Below are 20710 nucleotides of genomic sequence, written 5' to 3'. Positions count from 1 at the left end.
GCTCACCTCTTCTCTGATGCGGAGCAAGAACTGTTGGATGTGATTTCTTTGCTCCCTTTGCATCCGTTTTGAAAATGTATTCATTTCATAAGAATCAAATCTGTTTTTAAATGCCTCTTCATGCTTCAAACATTTCAAGTGAAAGCTTAAATTAAAGTGACATTTTTTTTGTTATTTTCTCCATGTGCCAATAAATTCAGACACACCAAATGGAAATGTATTCAATCCACATTTCATTTTCCTCAATTTATACATGAGATGTCAAACTCCATTTACTCTATTCATTTAGTGCTTTATGTATAGATTGATGGCAGCCTAAATCTTCTTGGAGTTTATTTGAATAAACTCGGCATACCCTTTTCCTTCTGAGTTTTCCCATACTGTTTTCACCACAAAGTTTGCCATTTGATGTCTGAACTTTGACTATACCCTAAGATGTATGCTACACCAGTTGTTGCTGTTCTAGCTGTAAATTTAGGGTTGTCCTGCTGGAGGATGAACCTCCGTCCCAGCCTCAAGTCTTTTAAAGCCTCTAGCAGCTTTCCTTTAAGGATTCCCATATGTTTAGCTCCATCAATCAACAACAATCAGAGTAGTTGATCCTCCTGATGAAATCCATATGGTTCCTATCTTGCTATGTATGTTGGCTTTGACAAAAATATGTATTTTGTGGACCTAAGCTTAAGGGAATTAATTGCCTTTTATGAAACTTCATGTCCTGTCAAGACTTTGTTGCATGTGTGTTGTTGCTTTTGAACATCCCGCTTTCACATAGAGTTCATGCTTTGGAGTTAAGGGTGTAGAATTCAGAGTTCTGCTGCATCGGGATGGGGTTTGTTACTTTTGCCATGATGTCGATGCCTGTTTCACTTTTATCTTCTAACCATCTCGGAATGAAGATTCAGTGCTTTGTGAGTGCCCTTAAGTGTTCATATAATTATTAGCTGAATTAATCAGAATGTATGTTGGGGACCTGTAGGGTGAGGCATGCAGAGGTGTTTGCTATTTGGTATAATGAGATTTTAATGTTAGATCATTTCTGAAACATTTGGATAGTGTCTAATTTAGCATGCTTCATACTGTATAAAAGGCAAATATGTGCTTTAGATAAGGTGTCTTAGCATGCAAAAGAATGTAGCAGCCTAACTAAGCTGTCAATCAAATTGTGTGTGCTGTAGTATCCCACTCCTATTCCTGACGGTCGGCAGTCTTGTTTGTAGCGTACATATTGTTGTCAGTGATTTCTTCGTTCTGCATGTCGGGCAGCAATCGGGTCAGGGTCTGGCTAATGAAGTTGAACTCAGCTTTCCAAAAATATGACATTAATCAGAGTTAATTCATGATGTAAAACAGGCGCAACTGCTTTTGTACATAAAGCCAGACTGGTTTGGATGACATTGGATGAAAACGGCTTTTTTTATATTCACTCATATTTAACTGTTTAGTTATGTGACACATTTAAGTGTGACAAAAATAAACAAATAAGACATTCATAAAATGCTAAATGCTTTTTCACAGTGTATAGTATGCTTCTTTGTATCTGATTCATTAAAAATAAACTCTTCCCTTTTAGTTTAAAGCCAAGAGCAGAACTGCTAAGCATTTTATTTGTTCACACTGTTCTCACATGGTGAAAGTTCTGTGTCATTTTCATGACTAAGGAACAGACATGACCTTTAACCCCATCACTTTAAGGGCTGCATGTCATTGGATCTTCTCTGCAAATACTGGAAAGATACAGTTATGCTCTTAATCACCAAGATTGTATGTTTGCGTGTGACAAAAGGGCATGAGTACAGATTGGATATCAGGGATTGAGGGCTGCATTAGATTCAGGTTCAACAGATGTGCAGAAAAAAAACAGAGGGGGGTGGGGACTGATAAATCAAACTCAACCTTTGCTCATGAACTTGGTTGTTCTTTTTACTGTAACAGTTGAAATCTTACCGCATACTTTCAATACGCTTGGTGAGAGGGGGCCGGTCGGTCTTCCGGGGCCGGCCGGGGTCTGTCACACTCGGGCGCGTGGCAGACCCCAGCCCCCTCTCTCCTCCCAGGGTCTGGTTTAATCCTGCCCTACCAGGGGCACGAGCTTCCAGGCCCTGCGTGCTGGGGGGTTGAGACACAAACCGCTCTCTGCTTAGTCTTTGAGCAAGGAAATGAGTGCATGCCTGATACATAAATAATATATATGCTGGCCTACTGAGCAAATGTGACCAAACCACATGGATGGAACAAGTTAGCAACACCGAGATGCATGTGCAGGCTAAAGCTCTAAAAGGACACAGCCACAAGAAATGTCCAAAACAAAAATACATCTGACATGGTGTTTAATTGTTTTATTGGATTCTTCTTTTATAGACCAGCTACAAAAATATTTTATCAGCTGCTGGTGGCATACTTTTTAAGTATAAAGGTTGTGCTTGCACAAATGAATATGGAAGTGGGCCATGTGAGTGGTTTGTGTTGCTAGGCAGAATATCCAGGTCTGCAGCTGTATTTCTAGATGAGATTATGTAAAGCTGGTGGCTCTGTTGCTCTGCTGACCCACAAAGATTTAGCAACCATTACATTTCAGTGTCTACGGCATTTAAAATCTCTTTCAGAGTGGAGATTTCAGAACAATTCAGGACAAATATTTTCTTTCATTAAGTGTTTGAATCAAACTATGTTCAATATATAACCGCAGTCATGTGGGAAACATGCATGTCTAAATGAACTTAACCATATTTACAAAAGCACATATTCTTTAAGATTACTAGGTAATTTGTGAATATAGTTCAGATCTTCAGTTCTTTTCAGTAAAAACAGGAGTTCACTGGTTAAACAAGAAGCATTTACATCAAACTCCTGAAATTATTATGGATACTTTTGAGGTAATAGATGAGTAACTATGGTTTCACATGGCATATCCATATGGTAATGGCACTTCATTTTAAAGAAGCTTTATCAGAAAACATTTCTTTTGTGCCAAAGTGTGTTTTACAATACAGATTAGCTTTGAAAACCTATAAAAGGGCTGATTGTAATTTATTCATGTTTCAAGCTTTCAAAATGTTAGTTTTTCTGGTTTTAATATATTTATATATGTGCTTTAAGAAGCCCAAAGTATTTGGTACTAGTTGGGTAACAGTTGGCATGTTTTCCCTCACTGTGAGGCAAGTTAGAATGTGGCTGCATTTTTACAACATGTTGCTATCCCTGTTGGCACTTCTGAGCATGACTCAGCTGTTGAATTGTGTCACATGCACCATCTACTTAATTTGGATATTCTGGCCTTAATCACTTCTCTGCAAACTGGAGTAAAATGCAAAACAACTTTGTTTTGCATTTTACATTTTTATCCTGGGACCACTTATGTGCATCTCCCCCCCTAATCTCTAATAAACATATTTTTTCTCTGTGTACTTGTTCTAACTAGTTGAACCATCACCAGTTTTATCCACAAACCAGAATCCCTAATTCATTAGTTAACTTGGTTATTTTGTGTCTTTTTTTCCAAGCTTTTTGTAAACTGTGGATACAATTTTTTTCTTTGGTATTACTGCTTTTTTTTTTACATACTCAGTGTTCACTCAGACTCCTATCTCGCCTGCTAAATGTTTTTTTGGCTTTAACTTATAAATCCCAGCATAACAAAAACACTTTTAAAAAATCTTGTAATTATAAGTATTTCTGTACTTCAGTTTCTGATACGACGTGAATGAAGCCCTAAATTTCACACCTAATAGGAAAGCAGAGTGTAGAATCTGAGCATCTTGTTTGATTTATTTTATATTTTTCTATCCCCGCAGGTTGACTGCTGTCATTCTCTGTGGCTTTAAATGTCCACTGCTATGGCCAAGCGTGAGGCTGGGAGCTCCAGCCCTGTGGTGCGTCAGATAGACAAGCAGTTCCTGGTTTGCAGCATCTGTTTGGATCACTACCACAACCCCAAGGTCCTGCCCTGTCTACACACTTTTTGCGAAAGGTAACCATTGGGATTTGTAAACGTTATACAACCAAGTCTGAAATGCCAGTCTCTATTAATTGTTGCGTTTAAAAGAAGAAAAAAAGAAAGGGGGAAAAGAAAAGGATGCAACACACTTGTTGAACTGTAGCTTCTTCTGTGGTTGTGGTTCCTGCATCAGATCCTGTTAACTGTGAAATTCTTGTTAGCACCACATCTAATTCAAATCCCTAAACACAAAACAACAGCTCAACATTGTTGACTCCTCAGAGAGGCCTTCTTTAGAAATGGAGAGTGTCTTTTGTTTTTATAGACACAATTACAAAAACTCAGTCTAAAATGCCTCATTAAGATGGAATGCATTCATTTGGTCTCTCTTCACAATAAAACATCCTTTTAATTTTTACAGGAATATCTCTGTTAATGTTATATCAAGTTACACACTTGTTAACTTTCTCCCTGTAGCTGCCTCCAGAATTACATTCCTCCAGAGTCTCTGACACTCTCGTGTCCTGTGTGTCGACAAACATCCATCCTGCCTGAGAAAGGAGTGGGAGCTCTGCAGAACAACTTCTTCATCACTAATCTCATGGAGGTCTGGTCCTACATTACATTTTATATCACAGAATCTGTCGATACCACAGATGAGGCATTACACAATACATATATACTGCAAAAATGCTAGTCAGATACAAGCACACCTGTTATTTATATGTTGAACATAAAAGATTAGAACAAATGAATAAAACCTGAATATGTATTACCTGTGTGAGCTTTTTTTTCCGAGCTGCATTTAATTGGAAAGACATTGTGAGAGGGAGGGAGGACATTCTTCCAGACTGAGGTCATTCTGAAGACTCTGGGAGGTTTTTTTTAAGATCACATCTTTTGAGAGTTTAATTAACAGTTACTGGAAGTTTAAAAAGTAAATGTTTGTCATGGATTAAAAACACTTTAAGATGATTTAAACTGACTGTAAATACCATTGTGTAATTTCACAACACAATGGATTTAAAAGAAAGGGGTATTCACAGACATGATTATTAAAAATAACTTATAATGAGGATGGTAATGTGTTGTGTTAGGTCCTGCAGCGTGAGCCGGAGTGTTCTCGGCCCGAGGCCTGTAGTGTGTTAGAGTCGGTCAGCGCTGCGGTAGCAGGGAAGCCTCTTTGCTGCCCAAACCATGAAGGAAAGGTAGGAAATCCTTCTCTGCTCGCTAAAAGGTCCTAAATTGTCTTATTTGGTGCTTTAGATAAAGTGAAAGGAATGTGAAATATTGATATCTTGCGATGCTTAGTGAGAGATTATGATTAAGTTTGGCTCCACCTGCAGGTGATGGAGTTCTACTGCGAGTCTTGTGAGACAGCCATGTGTTTGGACTGCACCGAGGGCGAGCACCGGGATCATATGACTGTTCCTCTGCGGGATGTAGTGGAGCAGCACAAAGCTGTGCTCAAAACACAGCTTGATGCCATTCACAGCAGGTCAGAACTTGATCTTTGAGGGGGATTTTAGCTTTGCCCCTTCATGCAGTGATTTAATTTCTTACAGAGTATCATCCTAGAAAGGAAGTTTTAAAATTTTACTTTTAAATTTTAGACATATTTTTAAGGTCAGCTGAAAAATATCTTAATGAAAGCCTTTCCATTGGTTGTTTTGTAGACTTCCTCAGCTGACAGCAGCTGTTGAGCTGGTGAGCGAGATCTCGCGTCAGCTAAATGAAAGAAAAACCGAAGCAGTAGCAGAGATCAACAGTACGTTTGAAGAGCTGGAGCGGGTGCTGCATCACCGTAAGACAGCCCTCATCACAGACTTGGAGAACATCTGCAGCTCCAAGCAAAAGGTCCATTTCATACACTTTCAGACATGCAGTTATTGCTTCTTTTTCTTTTTTTTTAAGTTCTCGCTCTCTGGTCTTGTCAACCCATTTTCCACTTTTTTTAAATGCAGGTCCTCCATGCCCAGCTTTCCTCTCTTCTCCAGGGGAAGGAACACATCCAGAGCAGCTGTAGCTTCACAGAGCAGGCTCTCAGCCATGGGAATGCAACTGAGGTGGACTCATAAAATATCATTTTCTGGCTACTCATAAGCCAGCTAATCAGGAAATCAAATATAGTAGTGGATGTTGCATTTTTTTTTAAAGGAAGAAAATGGTTTATGTTTTGTAAGTGTAGGTGCTACTGGTTCAGAAGCAGATGAGTGAGCGGGTCACAGCTCTGGCCAGACACGACTTTCCAGAGAAGCCACATCAGAACGCACATCTAGACTGTCAGGTACTATCTGCTGTTTGCTATGATTCAAACTCATCATTTTAATCACCAGCAGCACCAACCGCTGTAACACTTATGCGTTGATTAAAGCAGCGGTTGTGTTCTCCAGGTGGAGACTGAAGGCCTGCGGCGCTCCATCCAGAACCTGGGCGTTCTCCTCACAACATCAGCCGTGGCACACATGTCTGTCGCCACAGGGGAGGGACTGAGACATGCAGCTACTGGGCAGCACCAAACCATTACTGTGACAACAAAAGACAAAGTACTGACTTTTTTTATTTTTTTTTATTTTGAGGTTTTAGTGCACCGTTATCATTTGGAATGCTGCTTTCCTCTCTTAAAGTGTTTTATAGTGCCTTTTAAAGGTATTTTACAGTGAAGTTTTGTTATATTTTGTCGTATTACAACCACAGATTCACTTGAGATTTTAAATAGAAAACCGACACAAAGCAGTGCTTGAAAGAAAAAGGATACATAGGTTTTATTTTAAGTCTTGTCTGACCAGACATTCTGTTTGCCTTCTGTCACACATGACTTGCAGGATGCAAGACTTATTTTTACGTCTGTCAGCAGGAACTTCTTCACACTCTCCTGATAAACACCCCACTTAAGCTGAGCTGTGGACCACTGTAGCTCCTAGAGACTTTTTGTTGCTTTTTGATGAATGCTGTCTTTGTCCTGCCAGTCCATTTAGGTGGATAGCCATATCTTAGTAACTTTGCAGTTGTCTCATACTCTTTCCATTTTCGGTTGATGGCTTGACGGTGCTCTTTTAGATGTTCAGATGTTTTAACGACCAAACAGTGCATTAAGAAGTTCCAAAAATGTATCCATGGGTAGCAATATTTATATTTCATAAAAGTTTTATACATTCTAGTGCTCTGCTATTTAGCTGGAATCTACAGCAAACTAGATTTTGTTTGAGTGTCAGAGTAGAAATTGCTTAATGCAAGTGCTAAGCATATTTTCAAATATGTAGCCGTCAAACATTTTGAAAACTACGTATTCTTTTCCTTTGCATGAACTCCAATGCACCTGAATCAAATAATTGACTCATTACTAGACCTTTGAAGAATTTAAGTCATCCTTTTTGTTCTGGTGTGGTTAAGCATGGATTAATCTGAACATTACAGGGCAGTCAGGGAGTTGTTGACTGCTCAAATAGAATTAAGTTTGGGGCAAAATGTGAGTTCTTTGGGGTTATGAATGTAAGGCACTCTACCAAATCAAGTTTATTGCCACCAGATACATTTGCCTTTACTTTTTAGCTATATATTAAAATTTTTATTTACACTTTACATATATACTTACACTGAAATTGTCTCTTTACAATGAGATCCATAGTAATTGTTGTCATTATTTATAGGATGGAGAGTTGGTGAGGACAGGAAATGCTGTTTTAAAGGCTGAGATATTGTCGGCTGACGGTAACAGAGCTGCAGAAGTAGAAATAACGGACAACAAGAATGGAACGTATGAAGTGGGCTACACGTTGCGCTCCGAAGGAGAGTATTCATTCTGCCTGCTGCTGTACGGTCAGGCCATACGTGGCAGCCCATTCCGCCTGCGGGTGGTCAAACCGTCGGACGTGCCCCAGTCTCCGGATGATGTGAAAAGGAGGGTGAAGTCCCCGAGCGGGACAGGTGGCCACATCCGTCAGAAAGCGGTGCGACGGCCTTCCAGCATGTACAGCACCACCAAGAAAAAGGAGAACCCCATTGAGGATGAGCTCATCTACAGAGTTGGTAAGACAAACTTCTAGGAGATATTTCAAAATGTCTCCTGTTAAGAAGGTTAGCAATTTATGAGTTGTTTTTTCTTATTGCATAACAGTTACTTAATAAATTCTTGAAACTGGTAGACAAAAATGTTTCCAACAACAAGCAGAATTTTCATACTTTTCTCTGTCAAAGTAGATGCAACACAAAACTGGTTGCATGCGTTGTTTACGTCCAAACTAATATAATATAACCCACAAAAACACACAACTTTGTCAGTGTGCTGCATTACCTACCTCAAACGAGAGTTTCAAGTTTTAATTGCATAATAACAGAATTCAAAACCGCTAATTGCCTGGTAGACAGGGAAGTACTCAATAATCTTTGCTCTGAATTAGCAAGAACATGCTAGTATGGGCTGTCAACGATAATAAATCATACACAATGAGAGTGTTCATAATAAACACAATTACTGAATGCTTAACTCTCCCGTTAGGTTCCCGGGGAAGGGAAAAGGGCGAGTTCACAAATCTGCAAGGAATCTCAGCCTCCAGCAACGGTAGAGTGGTGGTGGCTGACAGCAACAACCAGTGCATACAGGTGAGCCAGACACATAGAAGCAACTGTGTAGGACCACTGTGGACTTAGAGACTACCACTGATGTTATGTTAAACATGAGTTCTGCAAATGGCTGCAGGTATTTTCCAACGATGGGCAGTTTAAAATGCGCTTCGGGGTCAGAGGTCGTTCTCCAGGACAGCTGCAGAGACCGACAGGAGTCACTGTAGACATGAACGGAGACATCGTGGTGGCCGATTATGACAACAGATGGGTCAGCATCTTCTCCTCAGATGGCAAGTTCAAGGTACACATCATACACTGTCTCTTTGATCTAGGTCTCAGTAATGCCTTATGAAAAAACTAATTATTAGTACTAATATCCTTTGTAGCAAATATTTGTCTCTGTGTCCACAAGATATAAACTCAAAGTGCATTATCTTAGTTGCTAAATCCCTACTTGAGGAATTTTTTGAGAGCACAGAAATTCAAATGGAGAAAGACCTTTGAGGCCCGGTGGGTTCCAAAGCCTGAAAACAGCCTTAATTATAGAACAGAGCAAGAGTGGCTATGACAGGGTCAGATGACTGTTTACTTACTCAGAACCAACATGCTGTTGTGCTTCAGGTTACACCTTCTCTTTGTCCTCTCTCTATTGGTGAGAGGATTGACTTTGGCATCAGCAGAGTTCTGTCAAAAACAACTTGACAGATAAGATGGATTTTCTTTACCTTAGGTTAATTCTTGCAATTGGGTCTGTTCATTGATGGTTCTATGCGCTTGGTTTGGTCAACCCATAAACCTCCTTTAATCCAACTCTTTCCGTCTCCAAACTAGAGCATTACTGAACACAGAGGGGTGCAGAACAGAACAAAACCCTGTACAAAATACCCCTACAAAGCCAACCAACAGGATTTTAGTTTGTTCAGTAATCCTTTTTGTCTTCTTCTACCACAGAATAAGATTGGTGCAGGCCGTCTCATGGGTCCCAAAGGAGTGGCCATGGATAAAAACGGACACATTATCACTGTGGATAACAAAGCCTGCTGTGTCTTCATCTTTCAGTCCAATGGAAAGCTGGTGACCAAGTTTGGAGGCAGAGGGACGTCTGATAGACAATTTGCAGGTGAGGAGGGACGCTAAGTCTTCAGCAGAGCTTTTTTGAATCTTGACAGATAGGGCTGCAGACAATCTGTCGCAGAGAGTTGTAGGTTTTCTATTAATTGAAAACAGTTTTCAACTTCTATAAAGAGCTTCACGGGGTGTTTCTCATTCACCTGGTCACACAGATATCCAATGGTTCCATAAATTAATGCCATAACACTTTTTTTTGTCTCTGTAAAGAAATGTGTTTAATTAATATATTGTACTACATTGCCATGAACTGGCAGGGTGTACCTTGTTTCTCACCTGATGACCACTGGAGAGGTCCTTGTCCTCCTGCAAGGATAAGTGTGGATGGATTATACTATATGGTTAAAAGGGGCAGGGAGTAGGATAAGGTAACATGCAGAATTGACTTTTCTAAGCTGTATATTATGTCATAATGTAATCCCCTCATCCCCACCTGGAGTGTTGCTTTGGCCCATTTATACATTTTGAGGAATCCTTGAATTCCTCAAAATGTGCACATTCAGGGACACCTGAATGTGCATGGCAGCCATTCAGGTGTCTCCTGTTGGTGACACTTCCGATTTGTCATCTATTTACCCAAAACGACCGCAACAATTAGGAAAAACCTGGTAGATCTATGTGTCTGCTGAGCTTATCATGTAAGCTACAGCGCTCCCAAGATCAGTTGTAAACGGCATCAGCAGACAGCATGGAGAAGCATTGTTGGGAGGATGTGCTTAAGGTGTCAGAAAAGGTAGAAAGAAGGTTCTTAAAGAAACGGAGATCAATTTCATGGCGTCGGATACAACTATGATGCAGTCATTTTTTAAAGTTGTTTAGTTACCTGTCCCTGTGCCACAAAGCCTGGTGAAGTAAATTAATGCTGCCAATACGGTGTGTATGCATTCCACTATGCTGGTTGATGCACATTACATACACCAATTAGTTTATTGGAAACTCTTTGCCACCTTTTAGCAGACCATGTTATGCTCAATTTTGCTAAATTGCTCAGTATATATACATATGTATTTTTCAATTGTTTACTACAGTTGAAATAAAAATTTAATTAATTTTGCACCTATTTGATGAAAAATAGAACATATTTCTGTATTTATGAATAAAAGAAATGCATCAATTATACATGAAATAAACTATTAATGCCTTCATATTTTAATCAGTTGATGATCGTCTGTAGAATTTTGGCACTTTGGGCATTCCCTATTTTATGGGACATAGGGTGAATTCAGTGTTTCCTTTTAGTTGTGACCATGCATGGCAAGGCTGAGGATCAAACCAAATCTATTTTAACTGGAGGAAAATTACTCTATCAAATTCTGTATTTTAATCCTCAATGGAGAAAGTAAATAATGACACTATATGTTTTGTTCTTCAGTTGAGGGAATATGAAATGTTAAAGTTATTTGTAACTTTAACATCTTGCTGACATTGCTTGGTTTGCAGCAGCAACAGAAGGCGGCTCTACAGATTGCCCTTAAGTGTTTTCTTTCTCGCCTATCTTTATTTCTGATGACGTGCTTGTTCTTTCTTTCTGTTCTTCCTTCTGTTCTTGATTCAGAAAAACTTGGCCCAAACTTTAATAAATCTGGCTCAGTTTTCAGTAAGTACTAAGTGTGGCCTTGCTGCGACCTTAATCCCACGGTGTCCTCTGTCTAACCCAATTCCCTGATCACGTGTCTGACTTCCAGAGAAGACAGATTGTTGATAAAGATGGATGAAGATACTTGTACAGAGATTGCTTGAAATTCAGCTACAATTTCATGAATGACAGAATCAACATGTTGTCATGTACATTGTGTGTTTTTTGTGTGATTATAAAAAAATAAATTGCAAAAATACAGTGCTATGAAAAAGTATTTGCCCTGTTACAGATTTTCTTAGTTCTTGCTCTTTGTCACGACTGAATGTGTTTTAATAATGGACAGATATTTTCAAATAATTTCTTTGAAATGGTAATTTCTAATTTTTATTTTGAAATACTAATCAAATTAATGTCACGCAATGTGAAAATATTGTTGATTCATTAATTAACTGTGACTCTTTTTTATTATTATTTTTTCAATTTCTCTTGTCACACTTAGGTCTGGTTGTTTGTCTGAACTCTACAATCGACAAATAACTTAAAAACAACCTGTCTGACAACATAAAGTAGGGTAAAATATCTCAGAAAGCAACACATTTTGGCCTGATCATAGGCAATTCAAGAACAGATGAAAAGCAAGTGACATCTGTCAGTCTGGAGAGGGTAGCAAAGAAATGTATAAGTCTTTGGTTCTCTAGAAAACCTGAAACAGGAAGAGACGTTGGCCGGTCGACGAGAAGCACACCAATTGCACTTCAGAGGCTTATTCTGGAGTCACAGAATTACCAAAGGAAACATAGTCATCTAGAGGTGAAAACCACTGCTAACTACAATATCAGAAAACGGTGAACAGAAAGACGCATCTTATGTTTGACAGAATATAACTTTGAAGTGACAAATAAAAACACTCGTCTTCGAGTGTGTATCCCTTTACATCACTCATAAATCTAGAACAACATTTATGAAAACAACATCAGACTTATTAAAACCAGAGTTGATCAAAATTCAGCAACAAAGACATAAGACTAATTGCCAGTTATTGTAAGACCTTTAACGGTCGCTGTTGGCAACATGAGTTATTGATTTTATGAAGCGTTGCTTTTTGAGGTCTTTTAGCCGTCTTCATGTCAGACTGTTTAAGGGATTTCGTCATTCTACATGTCAGCCAGTAGTAAGCTCAGGGTGTGTGTAGTGGAATTGAACTAAAAACATTTAAGACATTAAAACAAAACCAGAAGAAATCTGTAATGGGCCGAATACTTTTTTTTTCACAGAACCTTGCAGATGTTTTTTTAGTGGTCTATGTTAATCAACAATCCTTCTGTGTTTTATGAAAAACAAATGTTTGATTCTGAAAAACACTCAAAAATAAACACAGCTAATCCACGTTGCAATTTTTTTTAAACCATCAGTACAATCTGTTGGCATGCACTAACAATGCAAAATATGATTCAAACTGAAAAGTCTTGCTCCTTACTACTATTTTAGAAAAGTTTCTAAATTTAGAACAGTACATAAAGTGTTTCACATAAATATGAACAGCAACAACCAGATCAAACATGTTTGACCAGCCTAATAACTGTGACAGGATTTGTGAAAATAAAATGAATCTGTTTTTTCCAAAACTTGTATGATTCCGTCTCTCTGTTCAGGTCCACACTTTGTCGCAGTGAACAACAAGAATGAAATTATAGTGACAGATTTTCACAATCACTCTGTTAAGGTAAAAGAAATATGATCGCTGCAAGTCTTCATATTCAGAGAGTGTATCTGGTGGTATGAATTTATTGCTACTTGTTGCAGGTATACAGCGCAGATGGGGAGTTTCTGTTTAAATTTGGCTCTCATGGAGAAGGCAATGGTCAGTTCAACGCGCCCACTGGTGTGGCTGTGGATGCTAATGGAAACATCATTGTAGCCGACTGGGGTAACAGTAGAATACAGGTAATGTCCATTTTTGTTTTCATCATCATTAATATGTAGCTATCACAATAATTACCTTAAATTCCAACTCTGATATAATACCACACCTTAAAAAAGGTATTTATACTCTGCAAGCTTTCTTCTATATATATATAGATAGATATTTTACCACATTGCAATGGTTGCAAGTATTTGCCCCAAGGTTTCTTCTGTTTTGGTTTTTTGTCATACTTAAATATTTAAGATAATGAAAGAATGAATTGAGTAAAAGCTATCAAAACTATTCATGACATTTGTAGTATTTTCTCAACCTGACGACTGATTAGATCTTGGTCACTTCCCAAATCTCGTGACCACAGATAAAAGGAGAAAAGTATGTAGACTGGTAAATTGAACATTTAGCTTTTCGGCTCCATCTTCACCACGTCAGATTGGGTCAGCAGCACTCGAATCTCTGCAGACACACCAACCCGCCTAAAAATGTCAAATTTTTCCCTCATTTGTTAACAAGACCCTGAGACACTTAAACTCCTCCATTTGGGGCAGGACCTTGTCCTCAACCCAGAGAAGGCATTCTACCCTTTTCTGGTTCAAGACCATGATCTCGTATTTGGAGGTACCAATCTTCATCCCAGCTGCTTGTGAACTGCTGCTGTGATATTCAAATTAGTTTCACAATCTGAAACAAAGATAAAAAAAAAAAACACAAACAGAAGAAATGTGTAAAAAAAAAAAAAACATTTCCTGAAATGCTTTTTCAGAGCACTTTTTAAGTTATTACATTATTGTAAAAAATTAAAAGAAAATCTTCTGTTTTTGGTTTCTAGGTTTTTGATAGCACAGGGTCCTTCCTGTCCTACATTAACACCTCAGCAGACCCGCTCTATGGGCCCCAGGGCCTCGCTCTCACCTCAGATGGACATGTGGCAGTTGCAGACTCCGGGAATCACTGCTTCAAAGTTTACAGATATCTGCAGTAGGCAAAGGAAAGGCATCAACCAATCCTGCTTGAATTAATTAATATTTCACATTACTAGCTGTCATTAAGTTGCAATGTTCCTGCAGCCTGTTCCTTGTTCATTTCTTTTCAGTGAAGGGTAAAGAAATTGCAAAAATATTATTAGAAGAAGATAAATAAGTTGGATTTCTGCCAGTATATCTACCTGGACTCATCCTGCCAGAAAGTGGCATTTTGTGATAAACCTAATTTCTGGATTAGATTCATGACTTTTCCAGCAAACAGCAAGGCAAACAAGCATGTACTATTTCCAGCCATGTTTTCAGAGGAAGGTAGACCTATAGTTAAGTACAGTTTGTAGTGAGGTTCTTTAAAAATGTTACAAGCAGTCAAAACCTTACCTGCTGTAGTTAACTTTAATGTGTTCTTCTTTTTGTATTAGTCCCAGAGGCTGAGGCTAACATCCAGTCTAAAGGGTCCAAAACCAACAACTCCATGGAGACGGTCTCAAATGAGTTGAAGTTGATGCTAATGCTTATTTATGAATCTTTAGAGAATAGGGTGAATCTCATTGTATTGGACATTTATTTCAATAGAAGGTGTTGGAGATGTTGCACCACCAATAAATTTCCTGTGTGAAAGCTACAGGCTACTGATGGGGACATATACAGCACCTCTGATCAGAACACTTAGGGTGAGAGTAACGCAGTGTTCAAAGCAAATAAATTATTACTGTTTAAAAGTTTTCTTGCACCTTTTTTTCCCCCACAACACACAAACAACCGGCTAAAAATAAAATGAAAACACTGCTGTTAGCCATAGCTCCAAGCGCGAAGTCTCAGCTAACATGCTAATCCATACAATAAGCTAATGTTAGCATTTTAGCAACAGCCAGCATGTAAACTGACAACTAGCGAAGTGTTAGCTACAGTTACCTTAAATAACTGTAGCTAACTGTAGTTAAACCTTTTTAGTTGATGCTAGAGTACTAACATGACCCACAACATAGCCTGCCGTTTACTTCTTGTGTCCTGACAACAGCATCAATATTCTCTTTATTCCTTCTTGTCAAATATCCATGAACTTGTGGGATTATGAATTACTACGCTGTTGATTTTGGAGGCTTGCAACACAACCTGAATACGGCAATATAAGGCAAAGGTTGTTCTATCCATATCCCGTTTAACAAATGTCGAAATCGTATTCAGCGGGCAAATATACAGAAAACATTTAAATGACTTATTAGAAACTCTGATTTGGCCTTTGTCCATTTGTGCTACAGGAAAATCAGTGAGAAACCACCTCCATTGTTTCCTTTGTAAATGATTTTCATCCTTTTATTTCAATACAATCCAAAAATGCAAACGCAATAATGATCTGAAACTTTATAAAGCAGTGTTTGTATTAATCAGTGTATTTTAGTTTCAGCCTCTGTAAACAACTAATCAACAAAATGACGAATATGAGCGTTTTCTGCTGCAGGGAAGATATTTATTGCTCGAAACCTTTTAACAGAACATCATTTCAAAATCCCAAGAGGTGTAATTTTGTCACTGTGCACCAAAAATCCTGCTGATCCTGCCTTTCTTTTTCTTTTTTTTAAATCTGTATACAAAACAGAACATTTTGGAATGTGTAGCTGCAGGTCAATTTGTCACTCTGTACTTTTTCATCCTGCAAGACCCACCAGTCATTAGTTTACCTTTTATGCAAGTTATAGTTTATTTAATGAAGCATAACATCCCAACCAGCTCCACTTCTACAGGTAATTTATTTTTCTGGTCTTGCTGTTGTAATAACCCAAATAGATTTCTAAAAATTGACCCCATGGCTTTTTGCACTTTTGTCTGTTAATATCAAGAATTTACTGTAATTGTAAATATGCATATGTAGGTGTACATATGGATTTATTGTCCATGTTATATTGCTACAGTATATATCCTACTTATTCCAGCATTTAAATGAGACTGAGATCATGCCAAGCAGTAGCCACCCGAATGACTGAAATATTAGAACCAAGTTGTAAACATTTGCTGTATTTTATTTTTCCAGATTATTTAATTTATTTTCGATTTTCTTTTCTTTATGATTTGTTGTACAAATTATTTTTCTAACTGTTGCATTGGACACTTTACTTTCCGCCAAACATGATGTTATGTGTTATAAGTTGTAGCATCTGAAATCTGATTTCTCCTCTAACTTCTTCGAAGAGCTTACCTTGTTTAACATTGATGTTACCCTCTGCCAAAATGTGTTGTTGTAATTTGCTTTTTAACATTGCACAAAGAACAAATATTATAAGAGTTCTATCATTTTACAAGAATAATATATGCCTGTATGTACAGTTCATTTATCATGATCAAAGGTGTATTGTACATTACAGTCATTTTATTATTGTTGCTGATAACCAGCACTTTTATCATGGACAGTTTAGAGTATTTGTTTTTATGTGTGGCTCCAAAAAGAACCTTTTTTTTTATGTGTGTTTATTAAAAACTGTTTAACTGTCTTTATTCTTGTGTTTTTCATTTGTTGGAAAACTGTGTGCTGACAAATTATTTTTCTCCATAAATCACACTGTTATTTTTCATTTTCCATGTCTTTAATTGTCACTAACTAGTTTGTGTGAAACAACTAAAGCACATTTAAATAAAACACTACATTTACCAAATATGTGTATGCTAGAGGAGATCAGACAGAAGGCATTTACAAGATGTATGTAATCCTGGAAAATCGTTGCAAAAATAAACCAGAACAGTGAGAAATGCTGTGTAAACTGTGTTTTATTTCAACAGACTTCTGTTATTTCACGAATGTGCCTTGAACGATTCCTTTAGTTCAATTATGATGACTGCTTTTGGCAGATTCAGCATAGTCCAGAAGAAAATTTAGTTTGACACTGGTTGAAAATAAGCCGCAAATGATCAACTGCTGTATTTTCAAATGAGCAATTTACTTTATTTAAAAGCTGGTTTATATCAGAATCAATGTATGTCTTCTAAATACTTCATATAGCAATAAGGGGTTTATAAACCTGAAGATCAATTACTTTAAATGAAAAGGGCTCTATGGCAAAGACGCATCATACCTAAATGGGACCTTCTTGAACAAATATTTTAGTGACAAAACAGTGTTTACAGTAATGTTTCTTTGTTAGATTTAGTCATTTATACTGCATTAAGCCCACATCTCAATAAACAGCAAAGCCGCCTCTGAGTCACTACCTGGGCAGGAGGAGATGAAGCAGTTTTCTCACCTCCTCCTTAAATGTTCTGCATCAGTGACTCAGCAGCACCAGATCGGTCTGTTGTGGTTAAAGAAAAAGAGGACGCCAGACAAGAAAAGCACAGAACAACCAAGGTGAAAATATAACCTCATTTTGGTTGTCACACGGATGCAAATAAATGTCACAATAGCACACATAGTAAGTGAAAATGTTTAATAGTATTTTAAAGGTAGTTAAAGTCTCAACTTCAGCTTAAAAAAGAAAATGTGAAGCTATAGCTAATTAGAATATAATCCTACACACACCGAGAACAGGCATATTGCCAAGTCCATTTAAAAAGCTTAAGTTTTATAATATAAAATATGATATACCAAAACCGCAATTATGATGAAGTGGACTGTTTAAGAAGAAGACCAATAAAATATAGATTTTTTTTTGTTTTGTTTTATTGAGATGAAATAGAATGAATATTCATACAGAGTGCAAGAGCCTTAGCAAGATTCTGGAGTTTGTGACACAACTGAAAATAATCCTAAAATGGATAAGCAGATTAAGTCAACGAAACTGCATGAATAAACCCGTAGAGGTACAGTCATGGATAAAAAACAGCGAGAGAGAAAAGGAGATGCAACAGAAAGCTCCAATAATCAAAGAGCAGTGTCTTCAGGTCCAACTTGTCTAATAAAAAATAAAAATGAAAAAAATAAAATAAACTTGAAAAATTGCCATTTCCATGGCCATTCAGAACCACAAGTCCAAGAAAAAAAAAAGTAATAAAAAAAAGTAGTAGCAGACAGAAATACATAACAGCACAAGTTTCAACTTTTAAGAAACAAAAACTAAAAAAAAAGCAACATATGTAACAGCAGTAATCAATTTAACAATAAAACCAAGAAGACAACGCTAACATTCAGCACTCCATAACTATTTCAGTCAAATCCTAGTTCTTGCTTTATTTTTTATTAATGGAATGTATAAAGCTAAATATTTATCCACTAAGTGGCTAAATATATGGAAATACAGCTTAATTAGGATCTGCTATGTTCAAAGAAATGTATCACGTTGACTTGTAGCTCGTCATTCGCTCAGCTGTATAAAACATTTCTTATTTGTTAAGGTATCTCCTCACGGCTACCTGTCTTCAGCACTAAGGTTGTGCTGCAAAAAGGGACTTGGAAATAAACAGTAGGTCTGGCAACAGTTTGAAGCTGCGTGTATATAACATAAACTAAGGAAATATACAGGTAGTTTAAAATGTTTTTGATAAAACCATTTCCATAAAACCTGTCTAACCCGTTTGATCTAGAAACATGAATTTCAAGTTAATTCCCCAGGCAAGCTGACCAAACTGAGAACAGAAAGCAAAAGCAAATGTAACAAAGTTTGGCAGAGCAGGTGTTAATAGAGCATAAATTAGTATGCTTTAATCACCAGGAACACCTGAGGCATCTGCAATCCCACAAACACAGTGATATATGTAAACAGCAAAGCACCTCTCCAAATCCACCACCGTAGTAACCAGGGGTGTGAGCCTACAGTTTGTGTCTAAGTTGGGGGTGGGGGGGAATCCAAGTTGATAATGTTCACCCAGGAAGCAACATCACATCATCAATACTGCATGTCTAAAGAAGATGTCTTTCCAACAGGCTAACCTGAAAGCACGAGTTGGACTCTTAACACCTACTCATCACACCTCTGTTAATAGTAATGGCATATCTGCAGCCTGCTCCCTACGTCATTCTTCCCTGGGCTGAAAAAGGGGTAGACAGGCTCCTCGAAGCAGGTGTCGAACATGTAGAGTCTCTTCATTGTAACAGCATCATAGAAACTAAGGCGGCCATTGTCATAGTCCAGGTATACTCCGACACGCGGCGAGTTCCAGTAGTCAGCGAGGGGAATGCGGCCATCTTCCACGTTGGCGTAGAGTCGGTCCTGCAGACAGAGGCTCCAGTATCCTGCGGATGGAGTGAGATTGACAAAGCCCTTTCTGTTGCTGCACTCAGTCGTCACCCCCAGGTACCACACTCCTTTGTCCCTCACGTCCACCTCCCAGTAGTGCTGGCCACTGGCGTACTGGGCTGTGGCGAGGACTCCGCAGAACCGGTTGAAGCGGCCTGGAAGATCCAGCTCCTGGCTGCGAACCCGTCCCTCCTCCACTTTGGTGTCAAAGTCTGAGATAAGGAGGTTCGCGTGAGCGGTGTCGGGGTCTAAGGTCAGGTTCTGAGGCACTATGCAGGGAGAAATATGGAAAGTTTAGTTGACCTTTAATCATAACAAATTGCTATTGTGGTAACATTTCTGTTGCCTACACCTACTGGTGTGCAGAACGTGCATCATCTTCTTCCACATGATGAGTTGGAGAGGCCCTGAGAAGTCTGTAAATTCAGTCATACAACTGACCGGCTCAAGGGATGTGAAAGACTTGCGATGTATTGCTCTGGAGAGAAAACAAATACGTTAACCTTTTATACTCTTTTTTTTTTTTTTTTAATGACGGTCTTCAGTTGTAGGTTACTTACTCATTAAATGTTCCAGAAAGGCTCTGTTGGAGTAAAATAAGATGTTACCTTAATTGTAATGCTGGATGTTATTAATAATTTACTGCACGTTAAACAAAGTAACAGTATTCATAAAAGATTTTGGTTCAACTGGTGCAACTGTATACAAGACCATTTTTATCAGATTTTTAATGTCTTTTCAGCACGCACTGCGATGATCCCTTCATGTTCAACTGACCTCAAAGTTAGTCTTCCCACCAATGTGATTATGAATATCTCCTATGAGTTTGTCCACATCTGCTACTTCACTCTCAACAAACTCCAGGTTGTCTTCAATGACGGCCAGAGAGGCTGCTTCCTCAGCATCCAAGCTCTCCAGAAGAGAATCTCTCTCATCCAACAAGAACTGGACCAAGGCCCCTACATCTGCTTCAATCTTCTCCTTGAGTCGTTGCTTCTTCAGCTAGAAGACAGAGAAGCTTTAATATTCATGGCAAAATAATGGATATAAGATCAATTTGAAGAAATCAGACACCGTACGCCAGACTGTGTTTCTTACGTTTGGACACATGGCTGTTCAACATAAATTTTTACAACTGTAACAAATCAACGCGATGTTAGACATAAACCAAATACAGCATTCCGGAAAAAGACACTCATGCTAACCGACTTATGGACCTGGAAGTGTCAGAGTTTGTGAATGCTTTGCTGCAGAAGGACCTGGCCAGCTCACCATCATAAAACCCACCATGAGTTCTTGGGACGTGGAACGTCACCTCTCTGGTGGGGAAGGAACCGGAGCTGGTGTGCGAGGCCGAGAGGTTCCGGCTAAAAGTAGCGTGGGGGACATCGAGTCTGAGTGGACCATGTTCCGTACCTCCATTGCCGAGGCGGC

The 20710-nt window shown here is 38.4% G+C and overlaps 2 protein-coding genes across 7 annotated transcripts in view; one reads left to right on the top strand and one right to left on the bottom strand.

Moving 5' to 3' along the window:
- trim3b (tripartite motif containing 3b) overlaps positions 1 to 16600 on the top strand; it is a 32181-nt gene extending 15581 nt beyond the window's left edge. For 5 of the 6 annotated variants that reach the window (XM_008427270.2, XM_008427269.2, XM_008427265.2 and 2 more), the window contains 16 exons: positions 3795 to 3970; positions 4415 to 4544; positions 5035 to 5145; positions 5284 to 5435; positions 5614 to 5794; positions 5902 to 6003; positions 6126 to 6224; positions 6331 to 6483; positions 7588 to 7966; positions 8436 to 8539; positions 8637 to 8804; positions 9455 to 9623; positions 11187 to 11228; positions 12863 to 12933; positions 13014 to 13154; positions 13961 to 16600. In XM_008427270.2, the coding sequence (XP_008425492.1) occupies positions 3825 to 3970; positions 4415 to 4544; positions 5035 to 5145; positions 5284 to 5435; positions 5614 to 5794; positions 5902 to 6003; positions 6126 to 6224; positions 6331 to 6483; positions 7588 to 7966; positions 8436 to 8539; positions 8637 to 8804; positions 9455 to 9623; positions 11187 to 11228; positions 12863 to 12933; positions 13014 to 13154; positions 13961 to 14113 (2301 nt within the window). In that variant the 5' untranslated portion in view covers positions 3795 to 3824 and the 3' untranslated portion in view covers positions 14114 to 16600. The remainder of the gene's footprint in view (positions 1 to 3794; positions 3971 to 4414; positions 4545 to 5034; positions 5146 to 5283; positions 5436 to 5613; positions 5795 to 5901; positions 6004 to 6125; positions 6225 to 6330; positions 6484 to 7587; positions 7967 to 8435; positions 8540 to 8636; positions 8805 to 9454; positions 9624 to 11186; positions 11229 to 12862; positions 12934 to 13013; positions 13155 to 13960) is intronic. The other variant, XM_008427271.2, reaches the window with a different exon arrangement.
- A 1141-nt stretch (positions 16601 to 17741) lies between these two features.
- Positions 17742 to 20710, bottom strand: part of trim47 (tripartite motif containing 47) — an 11280-nt gene continuing 8311 nt past the window's right edge. Inside the window, exons 5-8 of the mRNA XM_008427273.2 lie at positions 20054 to 20278; positions 19837 to 19859; positions 19633 to 19754; positions 17742 to 19545 (exon numbers count right to left, since the gene is read on the bottom strand). Coding sequence (XP_008425495.2) covers positions 19016 to 19545; positions 19633 to 19754; positions 19837 to 19859; positions 20054 to 20278 — 900 coding nt within the window. The 3' untranslated portion in view covers positions 17742 to 19015. The remainder of the gene's footprint in view (positions 19546 to 19632; positions 19755 to 19836; positions 19860 to 20053; positions 20279 to 20710) is intronic.

This window comes from Poecilia reticulata, linkage group LG14 (assembly GCF_000633615.1).
Source record: "Poecilia reticulata strain Guanapo linkage group LG14, Guppy_female_1.0+MT, whole genome shotgun sequence".
NCBI lineage: Eukaryota > Metazoa > Chordata > Actinopteri > Cyprinodontiformes > Poeciliidae > Poecilia > Poecilia reticulata.
Note: the sequence above shows the minus strand (reverse complement) of the source record. Positions and strands in the feature narration are given on the sequence as shown.